Here is a 16,742-nt window from a genome sequence, read left to right on the forward strand (position 1 = left end):
AACTTGATATCGTGACTTTTTTTAACAAAACGTCGACTTTAACAATGTGACTTGTTCTCGAGGCATTACGACGTTATTCTCGCAACATTTAGATTTTTTTAACGTTATTTCCTCAAATTTGTGAAATCAGCGCTTCGTTCTGGCAATGTCCGATTATTATTATTGTGAAGATTATTATTGTTTGTGCGTACTATTCCAAACACAAGCAAAATATGCCTCTAATCTTCCTTTTGCACCATTTACTTTTTTTAAATTAAATGAAATTCTTCTATTGTTTACAAAGTTGTAATCTACTGTACGTACAGTAGGAAGAGGGCTTCTCTCAATCCACTGGTGCGTTCTTCCCTTGTGGTAGCTGGAGCGGTGCGCAGCCGGCAGTGGTGCGAGATGTCGCCCTGCATGGAGGGCGAGGTCTGCAGCCTCCTCTTCAACCGCTCGGGGTGGACCTGCACCCGGGCCAGTGGACGCATCAAGACCGTCACGGTAAGAACCTGGCACACTGTACAAAGTACAAAGTACAAATAATAATAGATTTTATTTGTAAAAGCACTTTACATTGAGCAAACAACCTCAAAGTGCTACAGTGTTTTAAAAATTAAAAGATAATACAAATAAAAACTAGAACAGCCTAATAGCTAGAACTAGCACAAATATATCTAAAAAAAGTTTTTTTTTTAAAAAGAAGGGTTTTTAAGCCTTTTTTTAAAAGCATCCACAGTCTGTGGTGCCCTCAGGTGGTCAGGGAGAGCGTTCCACAGACTGGGAGCGGTGGAGCAGAAAGCCCGGTCTCCCATTGTTCATAGCTTTGTCCTCGGAGGTTGGAGGAGATTAGCCTGTCCGTAGCGGAGGTGTTGTGTGGAGGATTTGGGGGTGAGCAGTTCTTTGAGGTAGAGGGGGGCATTTCCATGGAGGCACTGGTGGGTTAGTGGGGAGACTTTGTATTCAAACCTGAGTGAAACAGGAAGCCACTGAAGGGATTTGAAAACCGGTGTGATGTGGTCGAATTTCCGCACTCCCATAAGGATCCAAGCAGCACTATTCTGTAAGTCCTGCAGCTTCTGGGTGTTCTTGCTCGGGATTCCGACAAGAAGTGACTTGCAGTAGTCAAGTCTGGAGGAGACAAAGGCGTGGACGAGCCTCTCGGTATAAGAGAGAGCGAGTGATATATATATATATATATATATATATATATACATATATATATATATATATATATATATATATGTATATATATATATATATATATATATATATATACACACACACATATATATACATATATAAGCCTATATAAATCAACCATTTATAAATACACGTCAGTAGGCTAAATGAACCTCTTCAACATAACATTTAACTATGTATAATGTAGCGGCTGGCTACGGGTGTTAGCCAATGACTTTGGCTGGGGGGCGGGACTTTCGGGAGAGATAGGGAAGTGACGTTATCGACAGGAAGTGGGAGTTTGCGTTGTCCCGGAAAAAGCATTGGAGACATGAGAGCTGTTTGGGGGTGAGCAGTTGTATTACATCTTGTGCAATAAAGACAAGACGAACAAAGAAGTTTTATGAGCCTACATTCCTGGGATTATTACAATATATATTTCCAAATTGGTTCAACCGCCACCCGCCCGAATCTATTTCAAATCTATTTTTTCGTCATGTCACCCGCCTGACCCGCGGTTTATCCGCGGACTCCGCGGTTGTGACCGCAAACCGCGCATCTCTGATATACACACACACCTGTGCTGTAAGTCCATGCTGACTTTCTTCTTGTCTTCCAAATTGTACGACTTAATTGGAGACGACTAGGTTTGCAGGTCCCTCATCTGAAGTTCACAAGCTTCTGATCCTTGTAGAGGATCCAAGCCCCTAGTCTTGTTGTGGTTCTGGTTCTGAGCATCTCCTCCTGGGAGAATTGAGTGTAATAAAAAAGACGGAGGACAGGATTACGGATCCCTCAGGCTGTTCCTCCTTTCTTGTCCTAGTTTTGATAGAAAGATGCGGTGGAAGCACTCAGCATTTAGACCACAGAGCTGCGATGGATCAGCAGAGGACCCAACTCCGGAGCCAGTGACGGATGGTGGGGCCACAAGGCAGATCGGGCGCTATAGCTAGTGGGGAATGGCAAGGCTGCAAATGGTCGGTGGCATCCTGATCATGACCAGCCTAAGTGGCTCCTTCGCCGTCAAAGAGTGACAAACGACGCCTGTACCTTTAGGAAAGTTCCATCAACCTTCTTCTGCTTTGTGTCCTCTGCAGCCTCTCCCCAAGCAGCCATCGTAGGACTCCTCCAAGACCCAGGAGTGAGTACTGACATGCCATGCGTTCCAGACGTAATCTAACCATCAGACTATGAGGCGCAACTTTTCCCAACGCTTTGAAACCTGCGGCTTATAAAACGGTGTGACTTATATATGGATTTTTTTTTACGCTAGTTCGTTCGCTGCAGGTGCTCCGTTGCCCTTCTCTTTGGACCGAGCTATGAACCGGAAGTACAATTGCGGTCTTCTGGCCGTCCATCGCATACCAACTCGAATGGATTCTTCATTCGTCACTCCAAGCAATGTTTTACAATATAACTAAAACTATTCTTACTTACTAAAGCGTCCCATGTGTGACGTCCGTAGGAGTGTTTTCATGCATATTTGTATGTGCGATCATAATGTAACTAAGCGAGCGCCGTTAGCTTTAGCGAATATGCCACCGCGTTTATTTAGTTAGTATTATTAACTTACAATTACATTCTCTTTGTGTTGGTTCAGTTTTGGAAATGAACCAAAAGTCATGGTGGTGTTATTGTCAGGTTCAAACACTGATGACATCTATTAAACAGACAAAGAAGCAAGGAATTAAACAGAGACATAATTCAATTTGGCTCAATGAGGAGAAAAGCATACACCTGTAAAGTGTTGTCCCACGCTCTGACGAAAGATTGCACGCTTCCTCTTTTATTTGGACTTTCCCTGATTATCAGGCAACAAGTGTTTCTAAGGGGGGGGGGGGGGGGGGGGGGGGTCGTAAACAGTCGTCGCCTTTGGTTACAAAACAGTTATAAAAAAGGTTCCCTGGAGGGGGGTCATGTCCTGCTTCCTCTCCGCTTTGTAGATCTCGGGTCAAGACAAAATCTTCCTGTGGATTACAATACATCAAAGAAACCAACACCTCCATGTCGCTTCCCCTTCTACACAGTGGAGTTTTACAAGCCTTTTGATTGGTAAGATCAAAGACAGCTTTTGGTCTTCTCGCCGGGAACTCATTGAAACACAAAGTTGTGTGGTAACTTGGATACAATTATTCTGATAGTTATTGAGTCTGTTTAGCTGATTGGAGAGCAGCAAGTGGGTCCATGACCATGACTTCTGTTTTGTTTGATCGTCCGTTTTACTGCAGTGTCACAGACACCGTTTGGAAACAATTAAAGGACGTAAATAAACATTTCTGTGTAAAAAAAACTAATTTCACGTGTATATCTGCGACTAATATATGGAAAATATCTTTTTTTCCTTTTAAAATGTAGTGGGTGGGGCTTATATAGTCTGGAAACTACGGTATTTTACCAATCAATCAATCAAAATGTATTTATGTAGAAAGAAGAAAAAAAACAGCCAGAGAAAAGGAAGAATGTTAAGAATGGATGGCAGATGTGGGGACAAATGATTGAATTTGTACATAAGAGTCGATCACTTGTCCGCACGGGAGATAGTCCTCTGGCAGAGGTGTCCAAGTCATTTTAGCTCAGGGACCGCATGGAGGAAAATCTGTGGACTATTAAAATCATGGCATTAAAAATAAAAAATAAAGAGAACTTCAGATTGTTATTTTTGTCTTACTGTGGCCAAAAATAGAACTAACACATTGTGAACATATTACAATAAAAATATAGAAGGTAAAGTTTAGATCCATGAAGGAAAGAAGAAAGTGAATGAATGTTTATAACTGAATACATTTACATACGCATAAAAATTTGTTTTTTTTTGTTTTTTTTTATGAATGAAGTAACGTTTATGAGAAAACACAGAAAGGTCAGCTAGCACCTCATTCAGACTGGCACCTCTCCAGAAATAATCGTAAATATTTATTGTTACATGTGTGTGAAATATGAAAAACCCTGTTACATATGAACAGTGTTACTATTACTAGTAATCTGGTTACTTTTATATATGTTACAAATGATATAATGACATTAAATTAACTCCATAAATAATAACACATTCATAGTGCTCAGCAACATAAAACACGTTGTTGGGCTACAAACTAAAAATTAATTAAACCGTGTTCTAATTTAATCCAAATGAAGAAGTCAGGAATAATAATAATAATAATAATAATAATAATGATAATAAAAATAATAGCTACACTGAGTGCACAGCTTTTTGAAGCATGATACAGATAAAGCATGTTCCCCATCTGGTCTCCCCGGATGTAGGTATAACAGTTAGCATGCTAACTAGTTTAGATATAAAAGTTAGCATGTTAACAGTTTAGGTATAAAAGGTAGTATGCTAATAGTTTAGGTATAAAAGGAAGCATGCTAATAGTTTAGATATAAAAGTTAGCATGCTAACTTGTTTAGGTACAAAAGTTAGCAAGCTACCTCATTTGGGTACAAAAATTAGCATGCTAACTATTTTAGGTTCAAAAGTTAGCCTGCTGAATAGTATAGATACAAAAGTTAGCTCTCTACCTCGTTTAGGTACAAAAATTATCATGCTACCTTTTTAGGTCTAAAAAATTGTATGCTAGCTAGGTTAGGTACAACAATCAGCATGCTAACTAGTTTAGAGACAAAAATTAGCATGCAAACTAGTATAGATATATAGAAGTTGGCTTGCTACCTCGTTTAGGTGCAACATATGCACGCTACCTTGTTTAGGTACAACAGTTAGCAAGCTAAAAGTTTAGGTACAAAAGTTAGCATGCTAACTAGTTTACATATAAAAGTTAGCATGTTAAAAGTGTAGGTATACAAGGTATCATGCTGCTAATAGTTTAGGTATAAAAGGTAGCATACTAATAGTTTCGGTGTAAAAGTTAACACGCTAACTCAGTTAGGTATAAAAATTAGCATGCTAACTATTTTAGGTTCAAAAGTTAGCATGCTTAATAGTATAGGTATAAAAAATCGCCCGCTACCTCGTTTAGGTACAAAAATTAGCATGCTACCTTTTTAGGTCTAAAAATGTGTATGCTAACTAGTTTAGGTACAACAATTAGCATGCTAACTAGTTTAGAGGCCAAAAATAGCATGCAAACTGGTATAGCTATAGAAGTTGTCTTGTTACCTCATTTAGGTATAAAAGTTAGGATACCTCATTTAGGTATAAAAATTACCATGATACCTCATTTAGGTATAAAAATTAGCATACAAACTATATTTGGTTAGCATGCTGAATAGTATAGATGTCAAAGTTAACTCGCTACCTCGTTTAGGTACAAAAGTTAGCACGCTGCTTTGTTTAGGTTTAAAGGTTATCATGCTAACAAGTTTAGGTAAAAACATTAGTATGCTAACTACTTTAGAGACAAAAATTAGCATGCTACCTCTTTAGGTAGAAAAATTAGCATGCTAACTAGTTTAGGTTTACAAATTATCATGCTAACTAGTTTAGGTATAAAATTAGCATGCTACATAGTTTAGAGACAAAAACGGGCAAGCTACCTTATTTACGTATAAAAATTAGCATGCGAACTATTTTAGGTTAAAAAAATAGCATGCTGAGTCATATAGAGATACAAGTTAGCTCGCTACCTCGCTTAGGTACAAAAATTAGCATGCTAACTAGTTTAGGTACAACAATTAGCATTCTAAATACAAACCCTGTTTCCATATGAGTTGGGAAATTCTGTTAGATGTAAATATAAACGGAATACAATGATTTGCAAATCATTTTCAACCCATATTCAGTTGAATATGCTACAAAGACAACATATTTGATGTTCAAACTGAAACATTTTTTTTGTGCAAATAATCATTACTTTAGTATTTGATGCCAGCAACACGTGACAAAGAAGTTGGGAAAGTTGGCAATAAATACTGATAAAGTTGAGGAATGCTCATCGAACACTTATATGGAACATCCCACAGGTGTGCAGGCTAATTGAAAACAGTTGGGTGCCATGATTGAGTATAAAAGCAGCTTCCATGAAATGCTAAGTAATTCACAAACAAGGATGGGGCGAGGGTCACCAATTTGTAAGCAAATTGTCGAACAGTTGTAGAACAATATTTCTCAACGAGCTATTGCAAGGAATTCAGGGATTTTACCATCTACGGTCCGTAAAATCATCAAAAGGTTCAAAGAATCTGGATAAATCACTGCACGTAAGCGATGATAGTACGGACATTTGATCCCTCAGGCGGTACTGCATCAAAAACCGACATCAGTGTGTAAAGGATATCACCACATGGGCTCAGGAATACTTCATAAAACCACTGTCAGTAACTACAGTTGGTCGCTACATCTGTAAGTGCAAGTTGAACCTCTGCTATGCAAAGCCAAACCCATTTACCAACAACATCATCTTCGCTGGGCCCGAGCTCACCTAAGATGGACTGATGCAAAGTGGAAAAGTGTTCTGTGGTCTGACGAGTCCACATTTCAAATTGTATTTAGAAACAGAGGGCGTGGTGTCCTCTAGAACAAAGAGGAAAATAACCATTCGGATTGTTATGTACGCAAAGTTCAAAAGCAGCATCTGTGATGGTATGGGGGTGTATTAGTGCCCAAGGTATGGGTAGCTTACACATCTGTGAAGGCACCATTAATGCTGAAAGGTATATACAGGTTTTGGAGCAACATATGTTTTCATCCAAGCAACGTTATCATGGACGCCCCTGCTTATTTCAGCAAAACAATGCCAAGGCACGTGTTACAACAGCGTGGCTTCGTATTAAAAGAGTGCGGGTACTTTCCTGGCCCGCCTGCAGTCCAGACCTGTCTCCGATCGAAAATGTGTGGATCATTATGAAGCGTAAAATACGACAGCGGAGACCCCGGACTGTTGAACGACTGAAGCTCTACATAAAACAAGAATGGTAAAGAATTCCACTTTCAAAGCTTCAACAATTAGTTTCCTCAGTTCCCAAACGTTTATTGAGTGTTGTTAAAAGAAAAGGTGATGTAACACAGTGGTGAACATGCCCTTTCCCAACTACTTTGTCACGTGTTGCAGCCATGAAATTCTAAGTTAATTATTATTTGCAACAAAAAAAAAAAATGTTTTTGAGTTTGAACATTAAATATCTTGTCTTTGTAGTGCATTTCCCAACACATATGGAAACGGGGTTTGTAGTTTAGAGACCAAAATAGGCATGTTAACTTTTTTAGGTACAAACATTTGCATGATACCTTGTTTAGCTATAACAATTAGCATGCTAACTCTTTTAGGTATAGAAGTTAGCGTGCTAAGTAGTATAGACATATATGTTGGCCTGCTACCTCGTTTAGGTACAAAAGTTAGCATGCTAATCATTTAGGTATAACAATTAGCATGCTAACTATTTTAGGTACAAAATTAAATAAAATGAATAAAAATAAAAACGATAAAAACGAAGTCTAAGTATAGCATGCTGAATAGTATTTATATAAAAGTTAGCTTGCTACCTCGTTTAGGTACCAAAACTTTAGCACGCTGCCTGGTTTAGGTAAAATGTTATCATGCTAACTAGTTTAGGTATAAAAATTAGTATACTAATTATTTTAGACACACAAATTAGCATGCTACCTCATTTAGGTATACAAAATTAGCATGCCAATTATTTTAGGTTCAAAAGTTAGCATGCTGAGTAGTATATTTTAAAAAGTTAGCTCGCTACCTTGTTTTGGTACAAACATTGGCATGCTACTCTTTTAAGTCCAAAAATTAGCATGCTAACTAGTTTAGGTACAAAAATTAGCATGCTAACTAGTTTAGAGATGAAAATTTGCATGCTAACTAGTTTAGGTACAAACATTTGCATGATACCTTGTTTAGGAATAACAATTATTATGCTAACTATTTTAGGTACAGAGTTAGCATGCTAACTAGTTTAAATATAGAAGTTGGCTTTCTACCTCGTTTAGGTACAACAATTAGCACACTACCTTGTTTAGGTATAACATGTACCATGCTAATAGTTCAGGTATAAAAGTTAGCATGCTAACTTGTTTAGGTATAAAAAAGTTATCCTGCTAACTAGTTTAGGTGCAAAAGTTAGCATGCTAACTAGTTTAGAGACAAACATTTGAATGCTAACTAGTTTAGGTACAAACATTTGCATGATACTTTACATGGGTATAACAATTAGCATGCTAACTGTTTTAGGTACAGAACCTAGCATGCTAACTAGTATAGTTATAGACGTTGGCTTGCTACCTCGTTTAGGTATAAAAAAGTTAGCTTTCTAATAGTTTAGGTATAAAAGTTACAATGTTAGTGCATTCAAGTATAAAAAAATTTTTTGCATGCTAACTAGTTTAGGTAAAACAATTGCATGCTATCTACATTAGGTACAAATATTAGCATTCTAACTAGATTAGGTATAAAAAGTTGCATGCTAAATAGTTTATGTGCAAAAATTAACATGCTACCTCGTTTAGGTATAAAAATGAGTATGTTAATTGTTTTAGGTGCACAAATTAGCATGCTATCTAGTTGAGGTATAGAAATTAGCATGCTAACTGGTTTAGGTACAAAAAATTAGCCTGCTAACTAGTTTAGGTACAAACATTAGCATGCTACCTTGTTTAGGTGTAAATATTTAGGTAGAAAGGTTGGCATACTAACTAGTGTTTGTTGTGGTTGTTCCTCCACAGGATCCTTGCTAGGAGTTGAACTGTGCTTGAAGAAAAAACAAACATCTGGTCTTCACTTTCCAGGACTTTTTCCTCCGAGTAGAAAGTGACAACACGTTTCCTGGAGGATGTTGGGAAGATTCTTCTTTGAAGGCGATTTTGCAAACACTCGCCCAACACCTCTTCCTCTTTATTTGGATCCCACCGGACAATGGAACCTGTGGACGCTGTGGAAGGCGAGTCAGCGTGGACCTTGCTGGCGTGGACAACGTGCTGACTCTGCAAAAGTGGACATTTTCAATGACTCGCAGTTCAACGTAGGTGTTTTTTTTTTTTTTTTGTAAACGTACACGATAAAATACTCCTCTTTGTCTACTACGCACGTCATCTGTGTGTGTGTGTGTGTGTGTGTGTGTGTGTGTGTGTGTGTGTGTGTGTGTGTGTGTGTGTGTGTGTGTGTGTGTGTGTGTGTGTGTGTGTGTGCCTGCGTGCACATCTAGGGTTACACCGTGAAAGAAATCGTACTGAGCTGCATTTGTCATACTCCTGTTTGCATTTTTGAGACACGTCAAAACACAATAACAGGATTTTTAGGGTCACACGCTGCCAAGGACAAGAAGAAAAAGTTGTGATGTTATGAAAAATAATAAGTTGTTATTGTGGGAAAAAGCTATTTTTCTAACTGTTTAAGGAACTAAATACATTTTACGACAAGTAAGACTTTGTGCAAGTTTGAATCTTAAGCTGTTTTTAAATTAAAGTTAAGTAAATGATAACAATAATTATACATATATACACACATATATGTATACATGTAAAATATATATATATATATATATATATATATATATATATACACAGTATATACGTATATATTTACATATAGCGCCCTCCGTGACCCCAAAGGTAATAAGCGGTAGAAAATGGATGGATGGATGTGTATATATATATATATATATATATCTATATATATATATATATATATATATAGATATATATATATATAGATGTATGTATAGATATACATATATATGTAAATAATATATATATGTGTGTGTGTGTATATATATATATATATATATATATATATATATATATATATATATATACACATATACATGTATGTATGTGTGTGTGTGTGTGGGTGTGTGTGTGTGTGTGTGTGTGGGACCAAGTCATTGTTTTGCAAGTCACAAGTAAGTCTCAAGTCTTTGCCCTTAAGTCCCGAGTCAAGTCCCGAGTCAAGACAGGCAAGTCCCGAGTCAAGTCCAAAGTCAAGACTGGAAAGTCTCAAGTCAAGTCTCAAGTCCTGCATTTTGTGTTTCGAGTCCTTTCAAGTCCTTTTAACCACAGACTAATATATTCACACAGATTGTGTATGCTTTTAAAACTCTGTATTAATTTAATAAAACAAGTGCATTTGAAGTTACAGGGAAAAAAATAGTGCTGACATTGCACTTCACAATAGCATTATTAACCATTCATTTTAAACATTTAACTTCTTCCCTTACAGAATAAACACATTTGAAAAAACAAGTGCAACTGTACTTATTTGCACAAAAGTGTTAACATTGTATTTCCATGGCACATTGCATTGTAACTAGTTCCACAGCAGTTTCTATCCTGTTTTTACCTTATCTCATTGATCTCATCTCATACTGTATGTGTGTTTGTGTGTGCGTACACATGAAAAACATAACAAATACATGAACCTAACAATGAACAGAGTTGTACTTTTTACATGTCAGGGCCCTATGCAACATGTACACATTCTTAATAGAGTGTACATTTCAACTGACAATTTATTTGACTGTTTGTCTTTTTGTAGGTGGCTAAAATACAACGGTGCTGCTGATTTGCCGTCTAACGTTACGTTACTGTGTGTGATACATTGACTAACGTAACGTTACGTGTAGGTACCTCATGCAACCCTGCTTAAAAAAAAATCACTAGAAAAAAATTATGAATAATGTAGCAAACTGCAGTAGACCCAACACATTGCCTTGTTTGCAATGACGTTACAACCATAGACATCTTATAAGTAGACGCAGCATTGGCTGCTGTGACGCGAGCAATTCGGCCGCCATCTTGAAGTGATGATGAGGAGCCAGCGAGCAGCCTAAACTGATAGTTGACAGGTAGAAAACAAAGATGCCGGCGCTGGTGTTTAGCGTTTTCCTGCTCAAATGAGCGGACTGTTAAAAATAGGAATCGGGGGATTACTTTTCACAAGTAAGATTTGACATTAACTTACTATTGGTTGTATTTTGTGAAACTTATTTATTACCACCGAGTTGAGAAGGAGCAAAGATCTTCAATATTTGTATGTGAACATCACAAAGAAATCTTCTGGGGGAGGATGACCCTGAATCCAGTGAAACGGATTGGCGGTTTTAGCAGATATAAAGACTTTCAGGTGTTTGTATACATTTACGTTTAAGTATTTGGCAGACGCTTTTATCCAAAGCGACATACATAAGAAATACATATAAAACAATCACTGTAAACATTATCATTTAAGGGAAGAATGTAATACAAAATATCAATACAAAGTGTCAAGACAGAATAAACTCTCTGCTGCTGCAGCAACAGAGATACAGTCTATAGGTCCCTAAGATATTTAGATATCTAATGTATTCATACATTGTTTATGTAAGATATACGCATGTATATACAACCTAATCATATTGTTTCTTCAACTTAAAAATAGCTGACCATTTTTACCCCCTTCTCTGGGTTTATATTCCCAGTTTTGATCTCGAACGTCTGGTCACTTATAGCATATAAGAATATTCTACTACTGTTAAGCAAACTATGAATAATAAAACACGTCAAAACATGTCCTTTATCATAGCTACACGTATGACAAAAAAGCGCGTGAAAATCAGTGGTATTCAGTAAGGTAAGATGAGTTAAATGCGCTGACAGTTCATTTCTCCTGCCAAATAAATTGCACTGAGTGGAACAGATCACCACTCCAAGATGGCGGCCCGGCGTCTCATCAGCATCAGTAGGCAGTAGCGGTTGATGTTGCGTCTACTTATAAGATTTCTATGGTTATAACATTAGCAGTGAGTTTACTGCCTCACTGATTTAACTACACAGCAAAAAAAGTCACATTACTTAACCAATAAACGTTAGCTTGCATTCAAAACTTACCCTTCTTTGTGCATCTTCAAATGTCGAACGAAGTTGGAAGTTGTTGCGTCTCCGTCTGTTGTCTTTGAATTGCATGTTTTGCGTATTGAAATTAGTTTTTTGTTGACCAAGTCGTAGTTTTTTTATTCGGGATGAAAACAACGTGGATCTAATTTGATTGGATGTTGCACTGACAGGCAGCACACCTGCTGACTGACATGGACGTAAAAAAATGAGAGATACGGAGCGCTTCTGAATAACTTTTTAATCTTTGGGATTTGGGGAAAGTAGCAAGTCTTGTCAAGTCAAAAGGCTCAAGTCCAAGTGAAGTCACAAGTCATTGATGTTAAAGTCTAATTCGAGTTGCAAGTCTCTTTACATTTTGTCAAGTCGAGTCTACAGTCATCAAATTCATGACTCGAGTCTGACTCGAGTCCAAGTCATGTGACTCGAGTCCACACCTCTGATATGTATGCCATCCATCCATCCCTTTTCTACTGCTTGTCCCGTTCGAGGTTGCGGGGAGTCATGGAGCCAATCTCAGCTGCATATATATATATTTATATATACATAAATATATATATATTTATACATATATATATATATATAAATTATATATATATATATATGTATGTATGTATAAAGTATATATATATGTATATGCATATATATATTAATATAGGTGTGAATGTGTGTGTGTGTGTGTGTGTGTGTGTGTGTGTGTGTGTGTGTGTGTGTGTGTGTGTGTGTGTGTGTGTGTGTGTGTGTTTGTGTGTGTGTGTGTGTGTGTGTGCGTGTGTCAAGTTAATATTATGAGATTATACTTATAAAATAATATTTTGTTCGGAAAAAAAAAACTTCCATATATTACAAAAATAATGTTATATTTTTCAATTAAGAAGTCAGAATCAATCAGTCATAATGCTACAGGGCAAAAAAAAAATATTTCTAAATATTAAGTGAATATTTTAAACTTAATGAGAATGGGTGATTTTGGATGGTGAGGGTGGGTGACGACTCTTGTATGTATGAAATCGGAATCAAGAATAAACTTGACATTTCCAGTTCGTATAAAATTGTAAATCAGCAGAATTGTGTCATGGGAAATAAAGTACATTACAAAAAATACATTCCGATTTAACGAGAATAAAGTAATAATTATACATTAAACATTGTGAGAAAAAAAGTATTTAAAACACAAGAAAAGTGGATTAAAATTGAAACTTGATTCCTAAAATGTTTTTGGCAAACATTAGAATTTTTTCTTTTGGATGAATAATTATTTTTCTATCCAAGACTCCTTCCTAGAACACACACAACACCTTTGTATGATTTTACACCGGGCATCATTTTCTTCTTGGACTTTTTTCTCTGGTGCAGACTCATGTTGACTTTTGCTGTTGAGAAGGAAACAAATAAGTTGTAATGGACTCTTATTTTGAAATTATATTTTCTGCCCCATTAAATGCTTTATAAGGTGTTTATAAATAAATATGACAGGAATAATACAACAATGAATGTCTTTTACCTTTAACATGTAATATAAATATGACAAGAATAATACAACAATTACTGTCATTTACCTTCAACAGGCGTGCTAAATATGACAGGAATAATACAACAATTACCGGTATTGTATTTTACCCTCAACAAGTGTGATAAATATGACAGGAATGATACAACAATTAGTATATTTTACCTTCAACAGGTGTGATAAATATGATAGGACTAATACAACAATTAATGTCATTTACGTTCAACAGGTGTGATAAAGTCACTTTTACCTGTTGTTGCTGATGATGCAATTGGAATGAAGCTGGCTTGATTAAGTTAGAAGGTGAACACAATAACAATAAACAGATATTTGATAAACAATGGAACAAAACAAGCTTCAAAAATCATCTTTTTATGGAAATATTTATTTGAATTTGTTTAAATTGTTGGGCAAAAGCAATTATGTGTTGGTGTTATTTTTTATTAATGTAATCATTTATTTATATTATTATCTATTAATGTTATTATTATTAAAGTAATTCATGCATTTTGTGTTATTGCTGTTATTTTCAATTATTGTATTCATTTATTTATGTCATTATTTATTAATGTTATTATTATTATTGTTCATAATAATTCATGCTTCATTTTTTGTTGGTATCTATTAATACTTCTTGTTTCTTTGTAGCGACATCTTTGTTGTTTGCATTGATGATGAAAATACAACTTCTGCTTTGTGAACTTCTGTCTCTATTATCTATATTGTGTGTGTGTGTGCGTGCGTGTGTGTGTGTGTGTGTGTGTGTATGTGTGCGTGTGCGTGTGTGTGTGTGTGTGTGTGTGTGTGCGTGTGCGTGTGCGTGTGTGTGTGTGTGTGTGTTTGTGTGTCGTGCAGCATGCTAGAGAAACCTTGCATGTGTACCCCCTCCCTTAGTTGCTGCCGCTGACCAACCCAGCTTGTGTAAAGGAAACGGAGCGCGTAAGTCTTCCGAGGTCAGTACCTAGCCTCTCCTTCACCAAGACTCCTTCCTTGCCTCCTTGTGGCAGCACACAGTAACCGAAGTCTTGCGACCTCAGGTTAAAAGGTCGTGGATTGCTGGGCAGCAGTGGGCCCTAACACCACACCAAATGGGTAAGCCTGGGAACGGACTCTGTCCAGGGGAGAAAACCACAAAATCAAATTTGCACTTGGAGACAGGCATAGGCGGAGTCCAAAAGACCGGATCAACGGCAATTCTTGGGCAAGACACTTTAGTCACCTGCTCCCAGTGCCACCCACACTGGTTTAAATGTAACTTAGATATTGGGTTTCACTATGTAAAGCGCTTTTAATCACTGGAGAAAAGTGCTATATAAATACAACTCACTTCACACACTCACACACACACACACCCACACACACACACACACACACACATATATATATACATATATATATACAATTCACTTCACACACACACACACACACATATATATATATATATATATATATATACCGTATATTACCAAGTAAACGCCCTTGGGCAAATAACCGCCCATGTCCTAATAGCCGCCCGGGGTCTGAGCCCATTAAACGCCTCTTCCTAATAATAACCCATGTATAGCAGTACACCACAATTGATGGACGGGAATACTTTAAGGGGGAAGAAGAGCAGAAAGTTTGACTTAAATTTCAAGCTAGCAGTTGTGAAGTATGCGGAGCAGAATTCTGGTTTGGCAGCGGCCAGGAAGTTTAACGTTGACCCAAAACGTGGTGCAACGAGTGGCTGGCTTAATCGATTCCTGCGTCGGAACTGTTGCACAGGAGGACGCTCCCGTCGAGAAAATTGTCAACTTCCTCCTTTTCTCTACTAGAGAGGCCAAGAAAATCCAGCCCAAGAATATCATCGCCATGGATGAAACAGCCTTCTGGTTTGACATGGTTGGTTTTAGTACGGTCAATGAGAGGGGCGCCCGCTCCATCTGCCTCAAAAGCACCGGCCACGAGAAGGCATGCGTCACGGTGGCTCTTGCAGCCAAAGCCTTACATTGTGTTCAAAGGCCTACTGAAACCCACTACTACCCACCAAGCAGTCTGATAGTTTATGTATCAATGATGAAATATTGACATTGCAACAAATACCAATACGGCCTTTTTAGTTTACTAAATTAAAATTTTGTATTTCCCGGGAATTTCGTCTTGAAAACGTCGTGTAATGATGACGTGTACACAAGACGTCTAGCGTTTTTAGGAAGTATGAGCGCTACGCACACACACAGCTAAATGTCGTCTGCTTTAACGGCATAATTACACAGTATTTTGGACATCTGTGCTGCTGAATCTTTTGCAATTTGTTCAATTAATATTGGAAAAGTCACAGTAGAAAGATGGAGTTGGGAAGTTTTAGCCTTTAGCCACACAAACACACGGTGATTCCTTGTTTAAAATTCCCGGAGGTGAAAATTTACTATGGATCAGAGCGCGGTCAAGCGAACATGAATCCGGACCAAATGTCAACCAGCAGGTTTCGGTGAGAAAATTGTGGTTAAAAAGTCGCTTCTTACCGGAGAAAAGCTGAGCTTTGGCCGTCCATGAAGCTGCCGTCCACTTCCCTGAGACATTGGCGTCAACACACCCGTTGAGACACCCTTCCGACTATCAGGTAATATTAAACTCACTAAAACACTAGCAACACAATAGAAAGATAAGGGATTTTCCAGAATGATCCTAGTAAATGTGTTTAAAAACATCGGAATCCGTCCCAATGCATTTGCGTTTTTTTTTGTTTTTTTTTTCTAGTCTGTCGCTATCAATATCCTCAAACACGAATCTTTCATCCTCGCTCAAATTAATGGGGAAATTGTTGTTTTCTCGGTCCGAAAAGCACTTTTTGTTGGAGGCTCCCATTATAAACAATGTGAATATGTGAGGAGCCCCCACACTTGCGACGTCATCGTTTGCGACTTCCGGTAGAGGCAGGGCTTTTCTCTTAACACCGACAGTTGCGAACTTTATCGTGGATGTTCTCTACTAAATCCTTTCAGCAAAAATATGGCAATATCGCGAAATGATCATGTATGACAGTGGTCCCCAACCACCGAGCCGCGGCCCGGTACCGGGCCGCAGAATAATTTTTTATAATAAAATATATATATATATGTATATATTTTTTTTAATTAAATCAACATAAAAACACAATATACACTTACAATTAGTGCACCAACCACAAAAACCTCCCTTTTTCATATAGTGCTGGATAAATGATACAATTAATTATTGTGTCTTTCTTGAATATTGCAAATTTATTGCAGTAAATATTTATTTGTAATGTAACATTCCTAAAAATTATATCTCACG

General features: G+C 37.3%; 1 protein-coding gene across 1 annotated transcript in view; it reads left to right on the top strand.

Moving 5' to 3' along the window:
• tafa5l (TAFA chemokine like family member 5, like) overlaps positions 1–9,701 on the top strand; it is a 101,051-nt gene extending 91,350 nt beyond the window's left edge. The window contains exons 3-5 of the mRNA XM_061889570.1: positions 356–483; positions 2,259–2,302; positions 8,795–9,701. Coding sequence (XP_061745554.1) covers positions 356–483; positions 2,259–2,282 — 152 coding nt within the window. The 3' untranslated portion in view covers positions 2,283–2,302; positions 8,795–9,701. The remainder of the gene's footprint in view (positions 1–355; positions 484–2,258; positions 2,303–8,794) is intronic.
• The last annotated feature ends 7,041 nt before the right edge of the window (positions 9,702–16,742 follow it).

Source organism: Nerophis ophidion, linkage group LG27 (assembly GCF_033978795.1).
Source record: "Nerophis ophidion isolate RoL-2023_Sa linkage group LG27, RoL_Noph_v1.0, whole genome shotgun sequence".
NCBI lineage: Eukaryota > Metazoa > Chordata > Actinopteri > Syngnathiformes > Syngnathidae > Nerophis > Nerophis ophidion.